This window comes from Asterias rubens, chromosome 21 (assembly GCF_902459465.1).
Source record: "Asterias rubens chromosome 21, eAstRub1.3, whole genome shotgun sequence".
Lineage (NCBI taxonomy): Eukaryota > Metazoa > Echinodermata > Asteroidea > Forcipulatida > Asteriidae > Asterias > Asterias rubens.
In genome coordinates, this window is record NC_047082.1 from 10,662,012 (window position 1) to 10,686,794 (window position 24,783).

Below are 24,783 nucleotides of genomic sequence, written 5' to 3' on the forward strand. Positions count from 1 at the left end.
AAGCATCTGAAAGCACACAACTTCGTGTGACAAGGGTGTTATTTCTTTGATTATTATCTCGCAACTTCGATGACCGATTGAGCTCAAATTTTCACAGGTTTGTTATTTTATGCATATGTTGAGATACAGCAAGTGAGAAGACTGGTCTTTGACAATTACCAATAGTGTCCAGTCTCTCTAAAATGTAGTCATGGTGATACATTATAAGTGGAATGTTTCTACTGACGATATTTCCATTTTTGTGATCCTTCAATACAGAAACATCAGGCTCATATTCATATCCTGGCTGGCAAATAAAGACTGGGACAGATCCAGTCTGAATCACAAGTAAACGAGTGTAATTTTTTAACCGCTTCACGTAAGATTCAGCACTTACGCGCAAACAGACTTATGGTGGGCAGGTTTTAATGCCCGGACCACCAACGTCAGGTTTTCCTGATCGCACGATAAAGTGATCGCAGTCGCAATTAAAAAGTGTCCCGCATGCTGCCATGACGAAAAATGGGGTCCAACTCTGATGTCCTGCCTTTGTGTGATAGACTGTGTGCTTATTTGTTACCTGTTGGCCTGGCGTCCACCCGATGTGTGCGAGGTATCATTAGCAATCAGCTTGCGATTCAAAACCTGGCCCCAGGTTTCAACTTCCGCAAAAAAGTAACTGGATACCTGCCCGATTACCACAAATAACCCAGCAGCGACAAGGAGTCCAGTCGGGTCACTGCCGAAAATTTCCAAGAAGTCCACACAGACTACTATTAGGTCCCCACATTGAGCAAGTTGAACGAAAACCCGGAAACACATTGGTGACAACAGGACAATGGCAACAGACAACCCTGGTCACTGTGGTGAATTGTTTAAACTGCAGGGCTTGCAAGCACAAGGTTGCGGGATCGAATCCACCATGCTCATCGCTGATATCACAATGACAAGAATAAGTACTGTTGTCTATTTACTGAATCGCTATTTTCTTGGTGCAATTCAAAATCATAGACGTTGAACCGACTAATGTTTGCATGAGAGAGATTGGCCGTTGCCAGCTTGGTGTTTATATCACCTTGTTGGGAGTTTGCCGAGTTCCCTTTACGTGAAGATCATCTAAACAAACAAACAAACAAACAAACAAGCCCTAATATTAACGAGTTATGCTTTACAGAGGTCATCATATGTCATTGTGATGCTGTCGACAACCTGCCACCTCGAGTCATCTAAGGCGTTGTAAAGCTCTTCACCTCTCTCCAAGATGAGACGATTGGACTTATCAACATCGATTGTTATTTCTGGATCTGTGGAAGAAGGACAAACAATAAACAAAATCAGGTGGTGTATACATGCAGTATCAGGCCTTGAGTTTCACTATTGAAGGGCCACAGCAAATTTTCTTTGGGTAAGGGGTACACAGGGTCCAATTTCATAGCGCTGCTAAGCACACAAATTTGCAAAGCATGAAATTTCTTCCTTGATAAAAACAGGATTACCAACCATATTTCCATTTTTTTGCATATTGCTTGTTACTTGTATTCAACTGTTGTTTGCTTATCCTCAAAACCACGCAGTAATTTGGTTGGTAATTTTGTTTTTATCGAGGCCAAAATTTCATGCTAGGCAAATTTTTGTGCTTAGCGGCGCTATGAAATTGGCCCCAGGACAATTGCTGTGGGTGCAATGGATTAAGTCTAGGCCTACACTATATCATTTCGCCTAAAAACTGTTGCACATTTAATTTAGATACATACTTCCTTAAAATAATACATAAATATTATGTGACATAAATTGTAATAAAAATGAGTGTATAGGCCTACAAAATCTGTCATAAATCAAGCAATATAAATATTTGATGCAATTCATGACACTGACATAGACAAACACAAGATGAAATCCAGAATAATCCATTTCAACAGGCGAAGCTGAGTGAAATGGATAATGTATATGTAAATGTGTATAAGTAATTGATAATAATATCGATAAATCAACATGTGATATTGTACACATTTCAAAAGTCAATTTATTGTCGCAGAATATAATCAAGAGGTGAAATCTGGACTATTCCATTTTACAAGGTGAAGCCGAGTAAAACAGGATGTTAAAATTTAAAACGAGATGCCCAAAAGACACCCAGCAATCCTCCTGGCTGACACTGCAATGGGGTTGCATCAGTTTACACTGTTATGATAATAGTACAAGTAGACACATTGTATACACATAAATGCACTGATCAAATCACATTAGCACACATACATGTACAAAGTTAAAGTAAAACTCATTGCATATTATGAACAAATTGAGAGCACAATCAATTGACATTCTGGCACAATATAAGCAAATGGACAAGGATAGAAAAGAATGGGGTTAAATATCACAATATAAAAATACAATTCATTGCACAAATCATTTTCTTTAAACAAAAACAAAATTTCAGCACAATCAATGACATTCAGACAAATTATAAACCATTGCAATGGGGTTGCATAGTGTATCAGTTTACACTGCCATAATAGTAGTACAAGTAGACACATTGTATATACACAAATGCACTGGTGAAGTCAAATAAGCACAAATGTACAAGTTCAAATAAAACTAATTGCATATGATGAACAAATTGAGAACATAATCAATTTACATTCCGGCAAGTTAAAAACAAATGGATAGAAACGAATGGGGTTAAACATTACACAAGTGAAAAATACACTGCAAAAATCATGTTTTACAACACAACAAAATTTCAGCACAATCAATGGCATTCTGACAAATTATAAACCATTGCAATGAGGAAGAAAAGAATGGGATTAAACATTTCACATGTTAAACATACAATACAATCACTTGACATTCTGGCTCGCAAGTGCACAAGATAAAATAGAATTGGGTTCAACTTTACAAAAGTTAAAAACATACACCACAAAATATAAATAGCAAAATAAATTACACAATGTGATAACAGTCAATGACATTCTGACAAATTAAAAAAACCAATACAATAAAATAGAAAAGAGAAGGGTTGGAGGTTTTCTTCCCGAGTGGACGTTATTCACCCACGATTTTCGGCAATATCTTAAAATAATGTGACCACCATTTGAAAATAAATGTTCACACGTTACTTTTATTGCATAATGTTTATATAAGAATATAACAATCGCAGGGCCAAAAACCAAAGGTTTACTTTGCCTTTAAAGGAAATGCCTTGATATAAGCCGAAGCTCAAAAAACAAAAATCTCAAAATTTCCTTGAGAAGGTAGCCTCACATTGTGAATTCAGGTCATAAGAAATAAATGTAACCAGTTTCACAAAAGGTACACAGTACACCTGCGGCATCCAGACTGCAAGTCATTCTCGTTTATAAACCTCATGCATTGATGTCACCCAGCCGCCATCTTAGAGGTAAAACCATGACCATCCAAATGAGGGCGCCCTACTGATTTTACATCATGTGCATCATGTCTATTTTTAGAACATCGACATACAATACCTACCCACTAATGGATCTTCTTCATCTTCATCAGTAGCGCTGACAGGGGCGTCTCCAGATTCCTTCACCGTCTTCAAGAAAAATCAAACACAAACAAGTTAAAATACCAAATACACATTAAACAATATTGCAGGGCTCCCATATACGAATTTCCCTTAAACAAAAATGCTCAATTTTGACCAATAAACAGAAAGATGAAGCAGACATATTTTTTATCTTTTTTTTCTCCACAGAACTCAGGAAATCACTGAGTATACAGTGCTTACACACATAGTTATACAGGAGTAAAACCAAAATGAGTATTCTTTATCCCCAATGCAAATTTAACATCTATTAAATATAAAAATAAAATTGTACACTAAAAACAAATCCCTCATACCTTATTGGTTTCGGTGTTTGATGACTCTTTATATTGGTGATAACTGGCGCCATACCCAGAATCGTACTGAGCAGAGAGATGTGCCGACTGCTCCTGTGGGGTCTGATAGTACTGCTGGGGTGGTGGGTAGTTTCCTTGATGTTGTTGCTGCTGCTGCTGCTGCTGCTGTTGTTGATATGGTGCTGGGCCACTGTAATTAATAATAAAAATAATATTAATTTTGGTTTTTACCCATACACCGATGTGTGTTAGCACTGTATACTCAGTACTTTCCGAGTCCTGTGAAAAAATATCACAGGCATGTTACTCGGGTGAGATTCAAACCCACGACCCTTGCAATTCTTGAGCAATGTCTTACCAACTAGACTACCGAGGTTGCCCGGTAGCTAGAGGCAGTTCGAATCCTATGTTTTGGCAGCGAGTACCGCAACGATATAATAGATGTTAAATTTGCTTTGGGGATAAAGCACTGGATACTCAGTACGTTCCCGAGTCCTGTAACAAATATCACAGGCATGTTACTCGGGTGGGATTCGAAATAAATATAAATAAAAATAATTGATTCTCTGATGATTATATTTTCATAGATATCGCCAAGATTCTCAAAAGGCCTTAATGAGATCAATCATAATTTATTGCATCTCACAGCCCAAAAGGAAGTTTTTGTTTTACCTTTTTGGTGTGAAGGGTGTTGCTCGTCCGACCCTGATCGCTTTTGTCCCCAAACCTGCTGCTCCGTTGAATAATTTGATAGCTTCAACGACGTCATTGTCTAACTGGAATCGCACAAACCCGTATCCTCGAGAAACTGCCCCGTCCCTAACGACTGACAACAGAAGACGTAGGAAAGAACAGTTAAAATCTAATAATAATAAGTTTACAATAACGTATCACTGCGCCCCTGGTCACTGTGTCAATAACTTCCTGTAATCATTCTCAGCTCCCTGGGGAGTTTGCAGCCCTGCAACCGATTTCACAAAATGTTTGGGTTAATCCTATCTTGGGTTAGGACGAGTAACCCGTCCTAACTTGGGATGGGTTCAATAAGCCCTAACGTCTTCGGATACTGGACTGAACTCGTCCTAAGCCCTAAGATTAATCCTAAGTTAGGAAGACTTTGGTGAAATCAAAAACTGGGCTGCCATGTCACTCCGAAATTAATTTCAAACGCAATATCAACCGCTACCCTCTCAGGTCACCTTTTAAACCCCTGGGCGAAGAGAAGCAATTAAAGCATCTTGCTCAAGGACAAAGTGCCATGACCGGGATTGGAACCCACAAGCTGATGACTTAAAGGAACTTGTTGCCTTGGAACGGATGAGTTGGTCTATAAAAAGCATTTGTAACTGTTTGTTATAAAATGAATATGGTTTAGAAAGATGTTTTAAAAGTAGAATACAATGATCCACACAAATTTGCCTCGAAGTTGCGTGGTTTTCCTTTTACTGTGCGAACTAACACAGTCGGCCATTTATGGGAGTCAAAAATTTGACTCCCATAAATGGCGGACCGTGTTATCCGACGATGTAAAAGGAAAACCATGCAACTTTGATGCATGTCTGTGTGGATCATTGTATTCTACTTTTACAACATCTTTCTAACCATATGCATTTGATAACAAACGGTTACAAACGCTTTTTCAAAGACCAACTTGACCGATCCAAGGCAACGTGTTCCTTTAACAACCAGAACTTGAATTTGATGCTCCAAACCAATCAGCCACGACACCCTATCTAATTGGCATTGTACCTTTTCCATAGACAAAATAAACAGGGAGGTAAATTTTGAGTTGAAAAGTGAAAGATTTTCCTTTTAAAGCATAGCAAAATAATACACAAAGTTTATTTTGCAACGAAACTATAACAATCTTACCCAGTCAGTTTCCCAAGAAGTTTCATAAAACAACAAAAGTGTGCTAGGCAAAGACAAATACTGCTTAACAAAAACAGGTTACCAGCCAAAAAGCATGTCACTCACATGGCAATGGCTGGTGCCCCATTATTGTTTTGCTTAGCAAAAGAACTCGATCGAAATTCAAAATTTCAAGACAAAAATAAGTGACATTTTGTTTAACCTGTGGCGTTTTTAACTGATTTGAATCTGCCTGATCCGCTGAAGTAGTCCAGAAGTTGGGCATCCGTAACATCCGGGGATAGGTTGGAAACGTGAATGGAAAAGTCGCCGTGCGATCTGAAAGTCAAAAGTTGAAAACTTTATAATTATAAAAAGAAACATGTAAAGCACATATTGAAGAGTTTGCGGTAACACCATGTAATAACAATCTCTAAATGAGTTGGGGTAAAGCACAGTTTTGACGCAAAATGGCCTCAAAGTGCTAATTACCAAAAAACAATACAAAAGTCCCAAGCAGTGTAAAAAAATTAGAACATTACATACAATTAAATAGTATACACATATTGACTGGCAATGAGGTAACTAGTGTACGTCTATTCCCCTGCGCTACTTTGAGTGACCAGAAGAGGGACCTATTTCTCGAGGCCGCAGGTCTTAAATGTGAAACAAGAAAAGAAATTCGGAAGGAAAGGAAGTTTCTTAGTTGCTGTTCACTGGTTATGTCAAGAGAGGGCGCTGTAACCAGGCATAATTTTCTAAAAACAAGTGCCGGGCGGCACTATTCCCGCAAAACATGTGCCCGCGATCAATAGACTATATTAGTTTACCCCACGTGACCTTGCTTAAGCCAACCATAATACAGAACAAGTAAGAGGTGTGTTATATATAGCATATAAGCATCCCTTGCTGCGCTGGTCCTGCCAATCTTTGACTTTTATAAGAATTAAACTAAGTGCAAATCATATATAAGACATAGTGTTCAGAGAAATTACGTATAAATATTGTTGTGGCCTAGCGATTATAAGCACTGAACCCAAACTCTGGTGTTTCTTGTCAGCAGAATGTGGGGTTCAAGTCCCGGCCATCACTTGTGTTCCTTTAAAGGAACACATTGCCTTGGATCGGTCGAGTTGGTCTTTGAAAAGCGTTTTTAATAAAATGCACAGGGTAGAAAGATGTTGAAATAGTAGACAACAATGATCCACACAAAAACGCCTCGAAATTGGACGGTTTTCCTTTCACCTCGTTGACAACCACGGTCGGCCATTTATGGGAGTAAAACAAAATGGCTGACCGAGTTAGTTCGCAAAGTAAAAGGAAAACCATGCAATTTCAAGACAAATGTGTGTGGAGCATTGTATTCTACTTTTAAAACATCTTTCCAACCATATGCATTTTATAACAAACGGTTTTAAACGCTTTTTATAGACCAACTCGTCTGATCCAAGGCAATGTGTTCCTTTAACCAAGTGAAAAAACTGATGGACAAGCCAATATTGGTCCCAATGGCTAGTCACTGAAAATGTTATCCGCAAACCCTGCGAAAAACCCAGTGATATTATTTCATACTCACGTTAGTGGAGAAGTTGAGCCCATGTCTTTTGTTGCCCAGCCACCAGAAAATGCAAAGTTGAGCTTGAACTTTTTCTGTCATAAAGATGGATCGCAATACGAGAAATGGTTGTTTGGTCAATTAACATGGACAAAAAATCAATACAATTTAGATTAAGATGTATTCACTATACAGTTAGCATTGAAAATGAGATATGAGGCGACGAACTGATCAAATTCAGGTAAAACCGGGTTAAGATTTTTTGAGGATTTGGCAGGTTAAAGCCATTGGACACTTTCGGTAAACAGTATTGTCAAAGGGCCCACACTTCGTAAATCACATTCACAACTTATATATAAAATAACAAACCTGTGAAAATTTAGGCTCGATGTGTCATGACATGTGTTTACTATAAATCCGTAATTCTTGATGTCGAGAATTGATAATTGTTTCAATGTTTTCTCAAAAAGTAAAGCATTTCATGAAATAATATTTCAAGAGAAGTCTTTTACCATTACCTTCTTTAAACCCTGTAAGTTATTTGTAAATCTGTGAACTTTTATGTTTTTTTCTGTTCCGAAAGTGTATAATGGCTTTAAGTGGGAATCAAGCGCCACAGTATAATCTACAAAAATTCAAGACCAGCTTCAACGAAAATGGAAAACAAAGGTGTTTTCCTGAAATCAATTTAAAATGTGTTCAATAAATAAGGAAATTGAGTTCACATGAGATGAAACAATCTTTAATTGTAACATACATTGTAACAACCCTTCTCCGGTGCTTTTCAGAGAAAGATTTGCGAAAAGCCTGGTGTCACTATTACTCATGTTACATCATTTGTGGGAGCTCTGGTTTGTATAGCCGCTTTGTTGAACAATGTCAAGGTATTGTCATGTTAACGTACGCTGTCAACGGCAAATGTGTAGGTAGTTTTACAAAATCTAAAAGTTAGGGCCTAATTTGTTGATGGATATTTACCACAAAATCAGACAAATGACTTTGATCGCATCACATTTGTTTCAGTTTTTAAAGGAACACATTGCCATGAATCGGTTGAGTTTGAAACAATTTGTTATGAAATGCATGGTTAGATAGAAATATTAACAGTAGAATATATAGATCCACACAAACATGCCTCGAAATTGCACGGTTTTCCTTTTACAACACAAAGAAACATCGTCGGTCATTTCGTGGAGTCAAAATTTGGACTCCATAAAATGGCTGACCGGGTTAGTTTGCGACGTGAAAACCATGCGAGTCATACTTAAGTGGATCTCACTATATTCTACTTTTAAAACATCTTTCTAACCACATGCATTTCATAACAAACGGTTACAAACGCTTTTCAAAGACTAACTCGACCGATCCAAGGCAACAGTTAGCAAAAAGCAACTTACCACTGGATAAACACCCGGCATCTTGTTCCCATTACAGGCATGAAAGGCTTTCTTAGCTAATTGAGTTTCACCGAAGTCCACAAAGCAGTACGCAGCAGGTTGACTGTAGTGAATGAAAAAAAAATAATAATAATAATATGGATTCAAAGTTCTATACATACGTATTGTACATAGGTGCACAATATGTTTTATGTTATGGGAGTTATTTCTGACCAAAACAACTCTGAAACTGGGGTCCAGGGTTCAATTTCATGGAGCTGCTTTTAAAGCACAAACAGTAAATTTGAGCACAAACAAATTATGTCTACCAGAGTATGGTTACCAGCCGAAATTCCATGTCACATGTACAGTTTATGACAGGTATCCTGCTTTTTTGTGCATAATCAGATAATAGCAGAAAATTTGTAAGCAGTATTTCCTTCTCAACATTAAAAGTTGGTCGAGTTGGTCTTTGAAAAGCGTCGTAATCGTTTTTGCATGTGGGTAGAAAGATGTTGTAAAAGTAGAATACAATGATCTACACAAACATGCCTCAAAATTGCACGGTTTTCCTTTTACCTCGTCGACTAACACGGTCGGCCATTTATGGGAGTCAAATTTTTGACTCCCATAAATGGCCGACCGTGTTAGTTCGCGCAGTAAAAGGAAAACTACGCGATTTCGAGGCAAACTTGTGTGGATCATTGTATTCTACTTTTAAAACATATTTCCAACCATATGCATTTTATAAAAAAACGGTTACAAATGCTTTTTATAGACCAACTCGTCCAATCCACGGCAATGTGTTCCTTTAAACGTTTGACAGCAACACAGAACTACTACATTGTACTAACCCTGTTTTCTTGTCAATAAGAAATTTAATATATGACACCGTGTGACCCATCGCGGAAAAGGCATTACGGATTACACTCTCATCCATAAATGGATCCAGCTGAAAAGAAAACAAAAATAGAAAAATGATTCATGAAGTTAAACAACAAGACAAAGCAGAGTAAAGTGTAATGTAGGACATCGCCGGAACATGACGTACCTCGACGCACCTCTTAAAGTTTTTTTGACTGACGACTATTGAATTTTGACGTACCCACCGTCACTTTTTTTAGAGTAAAGACGCAGACTTGACGCGCCCTCCCCAGGGGTCAAGTAGTGCGTCTTACAATTGATAGGTGTATTATGACGTTTAGATTTTTCAATGAAAGCAGAGGCTTTTGGCAAAATGAAAACCCCATTCCAACAAAAAAGTAAACATCACATCTTAATCAATACTCTTCTCTAGCTAGCTGTGGTAGACAGTTAAACCGTTGTCCAATTAAAATTCAAGTTTTTATTTGATCATAAAAAAATAAAAACAAATTCTTATTCTTAATTATGGTTTTTTACATCTGATCTGAGTCTGACATCAGGCCTGATACTTCACAGAGGCAACGGAGGCAATGCCTCCGTTGCCCCTTGCCATTGCCTTGGTGCTCTTGAAATGCTCCAGAAGAAATTTACAATTTCCTCATAAAGTCATAGGGTGCCCTTTGCCAAAGAGAAAATGCCTTGGTGCCCTTTGCCCTTTCAAAAACGGGGAATACAGGCCTGTGGCATCATTTTCTATTCTAAAATTATATTATTTTTCAGCTACTTCAATTGAAAGCATGTTTTTTTTTCTTCAAATTTTAGAATTAAATACAACTTTTATGCCTTGGTTACAAACATGACAAAAGTCATGAAGCGTTAGCGTGGTTATAAAACGACTCCCGTCATTTCTTTGGGCGAGCTTACTACTATAGGGGGCGAAATTGTAAAATTAACACACAGTCAAGCTCGTTTGGGGCGAATTTTGTTTACATTTTATTACAGGCGGCTTGTGAATTGTGCTATTTTGCACTTGTGACTTTCGTTGGCAAAGATACAATTAATTAAATGAAACTTAAATGTTATTTTTGCAAATCAACTTACGTCTCCCATCCAGAGACTGGGATTGGTGCATTGCAAAGTTGTCATTTTCGATGCGTTTTGAAAATTGTTACTTCACACCTTTACTCGACGGCTCGACGTCCTTACCATGGCTCGACCAACAACAACGTTAAATAAAAACACACATGTGAACGCTGCCGAATAATAGGACTGAATAAGTGGCGAATGGAAAAAATGCAAACCCAAAATGAGTCCAACATCTAAATTAAGTCTTCGTTAAATGCCGCAAACGACCGTCATTTGGCCATCGCTAAAGCTGGGTAAGTTGTGCAGTTAGAGGGCGCACTATGATGATAAAAAGTGTTTTCCACTGAAATTGACTTGCGACCATTCATCAAAAAGCCTTTCCGGTTCCTCGATGCAATTTACATGCCATTTCCCAATGACCAACTTTACAGCATAGAATGTGTTTTATATAGTCTTCTGAAAAGTTGAAGTTGTAACTTGTCATACACAATGCGTTCGATGACCGCAAAAAGTTAATAATAGTCAACAGAAATTGATGGCCTAATTATGATAAACTCTTATTTTTAGCATGAATCTTTCCTTGTTTTGGGTAATGTACCCCGCCTAGTATCAGCACAACGTTACACTATCGCCACTGACAGCTTTGGGGAGCCATGTCGACCAAAATGATGTTTTATTTTAATTTTAAATAATGTCATGTTGTCCTCCAATAGATGAAATACCGGACAGTTGATGGTTGGTCTTCATTATTTCCCAAAAAAAATTCCATCTAGGAGTTCTTTTGAAATTCGAATTCATAATAAAAAGGAAATTGTATTGACAAAGAAAAATAAGGTCAAAAAGAAAGAACACATGAGATAATGTTGCAATCAACCAATCAATGCACATTTTTAATTGATCTCTTGGTCTAAAAACTTCATCGAGTGATAGACCTACATGTTTTTCGTTTCAATAACAAAGGGGTAAGGCACTGTACACTATTGGTAATTTATACTCAAAATAATTGTTAGCTATTACTTGGTAACAAGCAATGGATCGCTGTTGATAGCATAAACCATTGTGAAACGGCTCCTTCTGAAGTTTTAGAGAAAGAAGTAATTTTCAACTAAAATATTTGAATTTGATTTCGAGACCTGAGAATTAGATTTTGAGGTCCCGAAATCAAGCATTCTGAAAGCACACAACTTCGTGTGTCAAGGGTGTTTTTTCTTCAGTATTATCTCGCAACTTCGGCGAATTGAGTTCAAATTTTCACAAGTTTGTTGTTTTGTGCATGGTTGAGATACACGAAGTTTGAAGACTGGTCTTTGACAATAAAATGTGTGTACAGTGTCTTTAAAGATGCTTTGTCAGATTTTTTGCCGATTTGTCCCAGAAATTTTGATTTAAAATTCAATATGTAATTTGATGGGGGTCGAGAAAGTTACAAGCTTTCATTTGAGCCATTGCTAAAAAAAGTCCGCCAATTATTAGTAGCAGTGAAATAAAGTGCTCAAAATTAGTTTTTGTCGGGATCCCGACAATATATCACGTGACCAATTCTTATGTGTTTTATAAGAAACGTTTTAAAATTGTGTCATGGTTCCTGACCATTAAAGTAAAAGTTAAACTTTTTTCGTTAGAGCGGGTGATACTCTTTGAAATACCATTCACTCAAAAAAAATCAATTTTTTAATGTGTTGGGCCAGAAATCTGACATAGCATCTTTAAAGGCATACAAGCTAGCTGTGATGAGACTCAAAGTTATTATTAACAAAAATAAATTAGGACATTATATCGTACGGCTACCCACTTATAAGACAACGAGCGTAACCGTGTTACCGAACCATGGCCTTTGCTACAGCTAGCGTAACACCGTACTAGAGTTTCCCGCTTCATGGACACTAGGGACGTTACACTCCGTAAAAAGCTACACACCTTACAAAAACAGTACAGCTAAGACAATATCAAGAGCCACACCGTAAAGTCTACAAACTTCACCAAAACAGATAAAACTTTCATGCGAAACAAAGTACCGTAAAAGCTACCGGTTGCCGCTTGACCAACAAAAGAATACCTAGCGTAGCACCGTAAAAGCTACTCACTGTACCAAACCCAAATAAGCCAACACAAACACAGGTGTAACACTAAAGCTACACTTTACCAACCTAAACGAAGACATCGGGTGTAACACTACTACACACTTGACTAACCCAGATGAAGACAACACAGGTTAAACACTAAAGCTACACACCTTACCAACCCAGATAAAGACAACACAGGTGTAACACTAAAGCTACACAATTTACCAACCCAGATAAAGACAAAACACGTGTAACACAAAGATACACACTTTACCAACCCGGATCGACACAGGTGTAAAACTAAAGCTACACACTTTACCAACCTAAACGAAGACATCAGGTGTAACACTACTACACACTTTACTAACCCAGATGAAGACAACACAGGTTAAACACTAAAGCTACACACCTTACCAACCCAGACAAAGACAACACAGCTGTAACACCCGGATGAGACAATACCAAGTGTAACACTGTAAAAGCTACCCACTTTACCAACCAAGACATCGAGCGTAACACCGTCAAAACTTACACACACTTCACCAAAAAACCCAGATAAGACTATTTCTAGCGTATACATCGTCAAAAACTACCGGTACACCCGCTTACACGGATAAGAAAATCGTAAACAAAGTACCGTACTTAGAGCTACCGGTTATCAACACTTAAGAATATAGCAGCTAAATAGACCCACTCAAAACATACGATATAGTGAGACCCAGTGTAGGTGCGATTATAATAATATACTCGACGTTTTCGTGTACAGACTCGAGCCCGGTTCATACTTCCTGCGAATGCGAATGCGATACGAATTTTGACGTTACAGGGTTGTTTTCGCAGAGAGTGTTTGCGCAGAAGTTGCGAAATTTGTGACGTCAAAGTTCGTAATCGCAATTGCATTCGGGCTTGACACTGTGCAAGGAGTATTTATAAAACTACCCCCCCCCCCGTCCCCTCCTCAACTCGGATGGAACACGCAACACAAAAAGTGTGCTTTTTATGACATAGCATTATTTTGAAAACGCATCTTTGAAAGGAAAGTTCTATATATCCAAATGAAATCTCAGTCATGTCCGTTTATCTTTGCGTTGATCACTTTATTTACAGTTCAAAAAAGGAACAGCCCTCCACGTTCTTGAAATCAGTGACGTCAGCCTCCAGGCGGGATGCGTTGTTAAGCTGACACATCGTACCCTGCTGCCAGAGATTGAACGAGTGGCATCGAGGCTCCGCCCAGCACGCCTGGCCACACCCAATGACTCCCTTGGCTGTCAGGTTCTTGAAGTCATGGTTGAGCAGACACTGAGGTGCGAAGGGACCGTCATCTTCAGCTGTCAGGCAGTACACGGGACGAGGGACGCGCATCTCACAAGCAGCGAAAAAGGTAGCGGAACAGTCGAAATCGTTCCATTTACCATTGGAACCGGTTCGCATTCTTATGCAGTGCTGGTCTATAGCATCAATATGGTTTTCCTCCCAATTAGTATAGTAGGAATCAACTTTCTTACCAGGACATGACAGGTGTCTAGGATTGGTCAGATCTTTCTTGCACCCAATCCAAAGTTCGAATGGATCGGGATCCACCAGACCCATGCTCAGTGCAGACATTTCTCGCCAAATAAAATCTTGTTCTATTTGTGTTTCAGGCATAGCCATGGCGCTTCCAGGACGATCACAAGCCCTAAACGCATCAGACCAATTCATCTTCTGAGGCAGTAACATGTAGCAGGAGTCTTGCAAAGTCATCCAACCAGGAGGACAGGCGGCTTGGAGCACCCGTAAGATGCTGACCATCAAAATCACAATGCAGAACATCTCGTAGCAGCTAAAAAACAAAGTGCAGTAATAACTTGCCTGGTATGAAAGTCCAAGAGCGCTCACTTTCTACATAACAGTAAGCTTTTCAACCAGGTTGAAACAGCTCTATAGTGTTGTTTCTACTATACGAGTATCAGGCACTTTCACCCCGTATTTTTTGGTCAGATCTTATAACATCAGTTGTGAGAACGTTTGTGGCAAAGTTTTGTGCCTGAACACGTTTAATGTTATAACTGGCCTGTAGATATTAAGACACTCGCGGCTTTATGTAACAATAAATGAATAGTGAACCGGGTTGTTTCTATAAGAGTGAAACAGGCAGTTTCCCCCGTAATTTTGTCGTCAGAGTTCACTACCAAGCATCAGCTATATGAGAAGGCTTGTAGCAAAATCCCGTTGCTTAGTGGTATAACTTGTCTATAGACATGTCAAGGCACTCACTTTCTACTTGAACAATGTTGAAACAGTTCAAGGTGTCTGACGTGTAACTCCATATTGTTTGTCAGAGCTAATCACAAAATCGTCTGTTCAGTTCAGCAGTGAGAAGGTTTGTGGCAAAGTTTGCTGAACACGTTTTTGCCGTTGCTTAAAACTCGCCTGTAGACACAAAGGTACTCACTTTCTGGGTACTGGTAATTATTAGTGAACAAGGTTGAAACATTTCGAGTTGCCTGACAGTTCTGTCCGCGTTTGTCAGAGCTCATCACAAAACCATCAGTTCAGTTCAGCAGCGAGAGAGTTTGTGGCAAAATTTGATTAACACTCAGCCGTTGCTTGGAGATGAAAAAAAAAGAATACAATACAATTTCTACAGAGCGAGAGAGCAGCTAATTTATATAGCACGAAGCTGTATCGATCTTATATTAAGCTCTTGATTTAAAAGGACACGTCCTTCAATCTTAATAATCGTATGACCTAGATCTTCACTGCATGTAAGTCGAGGGTATTTAATCTAATATTACTTATATTGATTTGCGAACGGAACACAGAGGCACACAGAGTGATATTGTTCCTTTTCCAATTAATTTCTGAGTTCATTAGGCGGATGGCCTTTATCTGGGTCACGCAGTAAATTAATTTTTAATTTTACCATCAATTTAGTCTCCCAACTCTTGATTATTTTTTTTTTTAGGTAAATAGTAATACTACTCAATATTAATTTATTATCGGTATTTATCTTAATCATATTACTTCGAAGTTAATCATCCTTTCTCAGAAAATAGTTTTAACACTTTTAACGACTGCATGCGCTTTTCTTCACTGATATTTTGTTAAGTAGGATTTGAAACTTTGCATCGTGGAAATAAGATATAGAAGAGTTTGCGGTAACAAAAATAATAATAAAATAGTTTTAACACTTTTAACGACTGCATGCGCTTTTCTTCACTGATATTTTGTTAAGTAGGATTTGAAACTTTGCATCGTGGAAATAAGATAGAAAAGAGTTTGCGGTAACACCATGTAATAACAATCTCTAAATGAGTTGGGGTGGTTCTGAAAAGAACCGTTGGATTAACTCGACGTTTCGTTCAGTATGCTCTAATCGTCTTCTGGATCAGAGCATACTGATCGAAACGTCGAGTTAATCCAACGGTTCTTTTCAGAACCACCCCAACTCATTTAGAGATTGTTATTACATGGTGTTACCGCAAACTCTTCTATATGATATTTTGTTATAATAATTTGGTTTGCGGTAACACCATGTGTGTATCTACTTGCCAGGTAGAATTTGTTCTTAGAGAACTGTCTTGCTTAATTCTACTACCGCGGAGTAGATGTTCGGGGGTTTCGGGAGACTTATTTTGTTGTTAATTATTTACCAATCTACGACCTTACCGTTAATAAGTATACACTTGTGATTGTGTTTTTGTTTATCTGTGATTGCATTTATTATTCAATAACTTTATTTTTCAGACCACTACTACATCTACATCTATCCACCATGCACCTGTGTAATCAATAGGCCTACTTAGTAATAAGTTAATAAATGGCATGTTGTATGAAACTAATACAACAGGAATCCGTACTTTATTTTCCACTCGAGTTATGTTTCTGTTTCAGAGCTTCCGGGTTGAAATGCCACTTTGCAAAGTCAAACGTGATGCACTTGCTGGCCTTGATGTCTTTCTTTTTTTGCGACATGCCGTGGTGGAAACTATTATAATAGCAGGTCAGACCAGTATTAAGGCAGTGGACACTATATTGGTGAATTACTGAAAATAATATTAGCAGAAAACCTTACTTAGTAACTAGTAATAGGGAGAGATTGATAGTAAAACATTGTGAGAAACGGCTCCCTCTGAAGTAACGTAGTTTTCGAGAAAGAAGTAATTGTCCACGTATTTGAGTTCTCGAGACCTCAAAATTAGATTTTGAGGTCTCGCAATCAAGCATATAAAAGCACACAACTTCGTGTGACAAGGGTGTCTTTTTCTTTCATTATTATCTCGCTACTTCGACGACCGATTGAGCTCAAATTTTCACAGGTTTGTTATTTTATGCATATGTTGAGATACACAAAGTGAGAGACTGGTCTTTGACAATTACCAATAGTGTCCAGTGTCTTTAAAGCCGTGTCCGAAATAGCGGCTACAGCTACGGCTACGGCTAGACCGCGTCATCATGCATTGAAGTATATTGGACGTCCTTAGCAACACACTTAGCAACAGCCATAGCCGCATAGCTGTAGCTGCCAATTCGGGTACGACCCGAGTCTCAACATTCACAAAGGATCGTCATCGGGAAAGCAGAAACGTAAAGAATCGCCAAGTAATGCAAAGTCATGTAAAAATCGTTCATACTCTAACCCAAATGTACTTTTATATTTTGGCTGCTGTTCGCTTGTGTAATGTTGAACGTAAAACTGCGTGACGGAATTTCGTGCCATTTGAGTCACGCAGGCCCCATTGTATTTATATACCACAGTGAGCTGTCATTGTGAAGCAATAGGATAAAACCATTCCACTTTCATATCATATCACTTTCATATCATATCCATAGGTCAAATTTGGTTTTGTGATGCACTCATTTCCCATCAAATAGAATCCTTGTGAGAGTGGGGAAAAGGTTATAAGTCTCACACCTCAGATTAAACGTCAAGGGGATTTTTGTGCGCAGGTCTCTGGTCTTAAAGGCACTGGCCATTACTGGATACTCACAATATCTGTAAGTGACAAACTAATACTTAGTTACGAGCAATGGAGAGCTGTTGATAGCATAAAACATTGTGAGAAACGGCTCCCTCTGAATATACGTATTTTTCTTTTAGAAAAGGTTAATTTCTCACTCAATTCAGCTGAAGCCTTTCTGAAAGGACACAAAGTAATGCAACAAGGGACCTTTTTTTGCAAATTCGATGACCTATTGAACTCAAATTTTCACAGGTTTGTTATTTCACATGTTGGGACACACCAAGTGAGAATAGTGGTTCATGACAAAGTTAGTGTCTAGTGGCTTTAAGCACAAATTGAACACTATTTTGATTGAATTTCATCAGATTTCAGGAACAACTCTCTATACGCTGTAATATTTGTCGTGAGGTGATTTCACATCCTCTAGGTATCCGTCTGACGGGTGGTCCGGCCACCGTCCAAAACGCCGGCAGAGTTGAGGTCTGGAGTTCTGACGTGTCCGAGTGGATTGCTGTCTGTGCTCGCCAGTGGGATTTTAAAGATGCTCAGGTAGTTTGCAGGGAGCTTGGTTTTACGGGGACAGGTCAAGTGAGGCGCAATTCTTCTTTCGGCGATGGGAATATAAGCAACTCGTCGTTGGTTCAGTATAACTGCTTTGGAAGTAAGTGATGAGTTTCCGGCATCAATGCTGTTCACTTAATAACAACTGAAAATGTTTATTTTATTAAAAATGTTCATAAAAAATGTTCATGTTGGTCGTGCTACACACCAATTAAATCATCTTGCGAAACCAAATTAGCTGTACTTCTTCGTGGAGCAGATGGTCTTTTGAAGGTAGAAGTATAGAGAAGAAGACTGAAGTAGAACAAGAAGTTTAGATGTAGAAGTAGAAGTACAAGTAGAAGTAGAAGTGAAAGTAGAAGTATGCTGAACAACTCGACCACAGTCCGTTACAGTTATCGATAACTTCCCAGTCTCATAATCGATACGTTGAGAAAAACATTTGAATTGTTGAACTGTATTTTACGTTGTTCTTTCCAAGCTGAACCTAGCCTGTCAAGATGTCCGAAGACTGTTATAGCTGAAGGATCATGCCCAGCAGGAAATACAGCTGGTGTCATATGCACAGGTACGGTACACACAATGCGCATAATTAACTTGATTTCCCGGCACTGGACATTATTGGTAATTAATCAAATCATTGATAGCGTAAAAATCTTACTTGGTAACGAGCAATGGAGAGCTACTGATAGTATAAAACATTGTGAGAAACGGCTCCCTCCGAAGTAATGTAATTTTTAAGAAAGAAGTAATTTCTCACTCTAATCAAATACCTCAGCTGAAGTCTTTTAACTATTATGCATCCAAGTTGGGCAACAGTTGTGTTTTTTCTTTCATTATTTTCTCGCATTTTCGATGACCAATTGAGCCCAAATTTTCATAGGTTTGTTATTTTATGTTGGGATACACCAAGTGGAGTACTGGTTTTAAAGGCAGTGGACAATATTGGCAATTACTCAAAACGTAGCATAAACACCTACTTGGTAACAAGCAGAGCGGGGAGCTGTTGATAGTATAAAACATTGTGAGACACGGCTCCCTATGATAAAATCAAACATCTGAAAGCACACAACTTCGTGTGACAAGAGGGTTTTTTCTTTCATAGTGATCTCCAACTTCGACGACCAATATTGAGCCCCAATTCTCACAGGTTTGTTATTTTATGCATGTGTGGTATACACCAAGTGAGAAGACTGGTCTCAACGCAACACTGTTAACGAAGGGGATTTTTTAAGTGATACAAAACAAAGGAACGTAGGCCAACATAACGAATTGACTACATACAGCACACGTAAGGTTTGTTGGGGTGTATGTTTTTCCCCATAGTGTTCTTTTCCCCCTTTGTTCTTGTTTTACTACTAGTTTATTTCATTTACCTTCATGTAGGACCAGGGTATGCCGGCTGCTACCGGGATCGCGGAAATGTAGGGGATACCTTCCACAATTATACAGTCAACAACAATAATATGACAATTGAAATGTGTTTAAGGTAAAGTTGATGAGCTTCTTATTTAAGTCAGCATTGAAAGGCAGTGGACACTATTGGTAATTACTCAAAATAATTATTAGCATAAAACCTTACTTGGTAACGAGTAATGGGGAGCTGTTGATAGTATAAAACAGTCTGAAGTAACGTAGTTTTCGAGAAAGAAGTAATTTTCCACGAATCTGATTTCGAGACCTCAAAATTAGATTTTGAGGTCTCAAAATCAAGCATCTGAAAGCACACAACTTCGTGTGACAAGAGTGTTTTTTTCTTTCATTATTACCTAGCAACTTTGACGACCAATTGAGCTCAAATTTTCACAGGATTGTTATTTTATGCATACCTGAGAAACACCAAATAAGAAGACTAGTCTTGGACATTTACCAATAGTGTCCAGTGTCTTTAATACATCGACCACAAAAATAAAAAGAATGTTATGACCTCATCTTTGAAGTATTGCCAGGGACGGTACAGATGGCATTATGAATAATGGCTCCACACCTCTATATGCCGGTCTGGAGGATGGTAACAAGTGCTGGTATAACCTAAAGAACTTCAACTTCGTACAACGTGAAAGACCCGACTCCTCTTGCAACAAGAACTGTACTGGTAATGCTGATCAAATATGCGGTAGTACCAACCCTGACAATAATAGTCGCCTTTCAATATATGATGGTAAGTTTTCTTAGTAGGGGGTAATAGTTTTCTTGTCAGTTTCTTAGTGTCAGTTTCTTATCCTTTTGGGTTGTTTGTTTGTTGGGGTGTTTGTTTAGTTCATTGTTTGTTTGGGTTGTTTGTTTGTTTGTTTGTTTGTTTGTTTGTTTGTTTAATTGTTTTTGGTTGGTTGGGTGTTTGTCTGTTTGTTGGGGGTGTTTGCTTGCTTGTTTGTTTGTTCGTTTGGTAGGTTTTTTTTTGCTCTTAGCGTCCTGTATGTAAGAATTGGATGGGCCGTAAGTATACAGAATTCCGCGGTAAGCTGAGCCATGAATTTGGCCCAGATCGATGCTTTGTACGAGATAACCATGGCCTGACTTCAAATTAATTTCCCGATACGAACAATAGTTACAACTATAACGTTGAAACATTGCTATGCGACTGTATGATCAAACTCAAAAGATCAAGGGTGTCAAAGTGAAAACAAACAAACACCCATTTTTTTGTCTATAGTTCTCAACGGCTCTTGGGAAAGGTTTCGGTCACTAAATGACCTGTCCTACATGATTATAATTATTTCCAGTCGCAAAAACGCGCCCAAGGGAAATAACTTAATGGAAGAGTCCAGCTCCAGGACAGACTTGTGGATAAGTCGTTTTAATATCTGTCGAGGTGAGAGCGAAACGGTTTTATCGCGAGAGGGCGCTCTGGGCTAGGCTACTGCTCTCACTGCTTCATGAGAACTATATAAGAGCAGCAGTCTCGTATGATAGTTAATGCGAGAGAGCCGTTTGCTATCACCGCTACAATTTAACGACTTGTCCACAAGTCTACGCTCTAGGGAAGTGTGTGGAGGGGAGGCTTGGAGGCGATTTGACCAATCGCAATCAACTACTTGTTTTATATCATTTTTGATCAGTGACTCTAAGCTATTGTGTTGATCCTGGACTCGTCCCCAATGGCACTAGGGCCATTCATCCCGCAGTGAACGAGTTCTACTTCGGAACCATCATCAACGTCACGTGCCACTCGGGATTTCACATGCAGGGGGCGCCCTCCATACAGTGTTTAATGAGCCAACCTTATGGTGTTGCTTGGAATGCATCATTGCCACGGTGTTTAGGTGAGATATAAATCAATATTATAATGGGAAACTTTTTGGGCCTCTAGGTGGCAGCAGACTTGCTTACTTGGTTGGCCCATCGTTTTTTTGTGAGCATGTTTAGAATGACGTAAGCAATGGACATCTGCTTTTTACCTAGTGTTTAAAAGTATCCTAATGAGATTTCATTGCACATGTTAAAACTTCTCCATGAATGGTATTGTATATCAAACGGTAAATAATAAGATCTTGGCCGAGCGCTAAATGGCACCGGGCTCTTTAGCACTGGTGTTTCTGATCAGTAAAGTTTGGGTGCAAAATACTTCTGATACTGCCCTCTTTTGAACCATCCTCCTTCAGCCAACGATAATTTTCCCTATGTGGGACATAATCTCCCGGCGGACTGATTTCCCTAGGACACCGATCCAGACAATGTGGTATCCTTAAGTAAGACACTTAACCATTATTTCTTCGTTCTTCGGATGGGACGTAAAGCCCGTAAGTACCGTGTGTTGTGCAATGCACATAACAAAAATAACCAAGTTGTAGTTCAAGTCGCAGGGAAGGGGTTGACCCAGTTTTTCTGACAGTGGCTTGTGAATGCAGCAGCTTGACCCTCCTCCCCCCCCCCCAAAAAAAAGGGAGTGCAGTCTCAAAAAACTATACGTTAGTTCTAGCGCCTTATGGTAAACATGCAGTATATAACACTTGTTTTTTTTTTGCACAACCATTAATGATTTCAGAGTCAACAACAACAACCTCTGATGAGGCAACCGAAAAGACTGACAGTTCGATAACGTCAACAACACTGGAGACTGGCTCACCATCGACCATCATGCCAACCAACATGGAGCTATGCCAACCAAACATAGGTAACACATATTATTCTTAAAGAAGAAAGAAAAGATACCTCACTCTACTCATCTTGCATGACGCAGGGGTTAAAGGGTGTCATTTCTACAAAATTTTGTATTTTATCAACAGCTGTTCAGTACTCTACACCAAGTACACTGTTTGATCATGTGGATAACACTCTGTATGTACCTTTCATGGTCCAGGTTAATGTTGCCCATCCCTAGTCTGCCGTTGGAAATGTTTCTTTAAAGAACCGCTCGGTTAAAACCGGTTTGGGTACATGAACTCCTCTACTAGAACCCTTCCCTTGAGAGAGTATTAACTTCTGAATTTTTCGTTAAAAAATTAGGCCCCAAACCTAAAGGTTTTGAAAAACTAAAAACACGTTTGCCGTTGACGGCGCGCGTCAAAATTACAATACTTTGACGTCAAGTGTGGGAGTTTTCTTTGTTATAACTCCACGCTGCAACATAGCGTCTATACAAATTAGAGCTCCCAACTATGATGTAATTTTTTTAAAATAAACCCACTGCATTTTACTTGTCCAAACAGGTACTTTTGTTGGATTAGGAGGTGCATTCACAGTCGTCATAATCATCACTGTTGCAGTCTTAATCTTGGTTTGTTTAAAGATAAGGTAGGAGGCCCAACACGTTAATAATTAACAGGAATGAACATCTGACGTCACACTGAACATCTGATGTACAATTTCGAAGTTCTAGAATAAAGCCAGATACTAGTCTGACCGGATGTTCATATCTTTACAAATGTACATTTTAACCTCGCATTTATTTCACACGGAGATTCGCAGTCTTTTCTCATCACGTACACACAAACATGAGTGAATAAAACAACACCACTTGATGTACACATACTGCAAGCTGATACTCCTCGGAAAAATCATAACACAGATATAATACGGAAAGCTAACATCACACCAAGTTTATTGTGTCCTTTCTAATGTTGTGTTTTTAAATGTCTTGAACACATAGGCGAGGTGCTAGCAAGTCCACCTCGGACCTGTCTCCGAGCACTACGTCTAATGCAGACACTGTAGGGGGCAAACAACACCCACTGAGGAACACATACCAAGAGCAGAGCACCACGTCACATAATAACGAAAGCTATGGGATACACACCATCGACGATGAAGAAGATGCAACAAATAATTCCCATGCGGTAGCTGATGACGTCACAAAAAGGCAGTCAGATGGTGTGGGATGGGAAGACAATATACTGTACGAACCGTCATACCCATCCAACCCGGAATAGCTTCAAGTATACATAGGATAAAGTTGTACACAGTTGATTCGGGAAATGTTATTGTTTTCCCTCTAGTTTCCTTCAAAAAGTCGCTAGACAATATACCTCAAATAACTGTTAGCATAAAAGCTTTACTTGGTGACGAGCAATGGAGAGCTGTTGATAGTATAAAACATTGTGAGAAACGGCTCCCTCTGAAGCAACGTAGTTTTGGAGGAAGAGGTAATTTCCCACTCAAATAATAAAATACTTTAAGCCTGAAGCCCTTTTGTTTTGTGCAGTAAGGGTGTTTTTTCTGCCATTATTCTATTCAACTTCGACGACCAACTGAATCCAAATGTTTACAGATTTTGTATTTGATGCATGTTGAGGATACTGGTCTTTTATAAATAACAAAGGTGTCCAGGGGCTTTAAAGGGAACGGTCCCTTTTAAATGTAGATTGTTTTGGTAGTATATATTATAATAAAACTGTGAAAAGATGTCGCCAGATAAGACAGAGCGGTATGTCCGAGCAAGAAGAATAATCACTTTTTTGGAAAACACACTTGATAATAGAAGTGTGTGTAGACAGTGAAATAATGGACCCCACCAAATTTTGAATCTTTAAACGATGACCCACAAAGGAATTCTTTAGAAAAGAGAATACACTTTTTACTGGTTGATTAACTTAATAATAAAAAACAGTATACGAATATTATTCGGAAATGTAAACGCTACACTGAAAGCATAAAACATAACAATTATTTTACAAAAAACATTGCAAAACTACGTAACAGGGCAATTAAATATTTAATGAACAGATTTTTGAATTTATATAAATCTCATTTGACATAATAATTTACTCAGAGTTTAAAACAAGTGCTGCTAAAGCAGAAAATGCTTAAAGCCATTGGACACTTTCGGAACAGAAAAAAAAGTTAAAACATTCAAAAATGTACAAATAACTTATAAGGTTTACAGAAGGTAATGGTGAAAGACTTCTCTTGAAATATTATTACTTTTTACTTTTTTTATTTATATTTACTTTTTGAGAAAACATTAAAACAATATAAATTCTCGACATCGAGAATTACGGATTTATTGTAAACACATGTCATGACAAGGCGAAACGTGCGGATACAAGGATGGGTTTTCCCGTTATTTTCTCCCGACTCCGATGACCGATTGAGCCTAAATTTTCACAGGTTTGTTATTTTATATATAAGTTATGATACACGAAGTGTGGGCATTGGACAATACTGTTTACCGAAAGTGTTCAATGACTTTAAACATT

The 24,783-nt window shown here is 38.5% G+C and overlaps 2 protein-coding genes across 2 annotated transcripts; one reads left to right on the forward strand and one right to left on the reverse strand.

Moving 5' to 3' along the window:
- Positions 1-98: 98 nt before the first annotated feature.
- Positions 99-10,701, reverse strand: LOC117304297 (tRNA selenocysteine 1-associated protein 1-like). The gene is made up of 9 exons (XM_033788674.1): positions 10,591-10,701; positions 9,480-9,577; positions 8,647-8,749; positions 7,271-7,344; positions 5,918-6,033; positions 4,516-4,669; positions 3,844-4,033; positions 3,469-3,535; positions 99-1,283 (listed from the first exon to the last, which is right to left on the reverse strand). Exons 1-9 carry the CDS (start codon positions 10,633-10,635, stop codon positions 1,141-1,143), a joined length of 990 nt encoding a protein of 329 aa, XP_033644565.1. The 5' UTR covers positions 10,636-10,701; the 3' UTR covers positions 99-1,140.
- Positions 10,702-19,538: 8,837 nt separating this feature from the next.
- LOC117304308 lies at positions 19,539-23,690 on the forward strand. Its single transcript, XM_033788687.1, has 6 exons — positions 19,539-19,637; positions 20,089-20,309; positions 21,208-21,411; positions 22,134-22,262; positions 22,798-22,882; positions 23,238-23,690. The coding sequence occupies exons 1-6, from the start codon at positions 19,615-19,617 to the stop codon at positions 23,515-23,517; spliced, it is 942 nt and encodes a 313-aa protein (XP_033644578.1). The 5' UTR covers positions 19,539-19,614; the 3' UTR covers positions 23,518-23,690.
- The last annotated feature ends 1,093 nt before the right edge of the window (positions 23,691-24,783 follow it).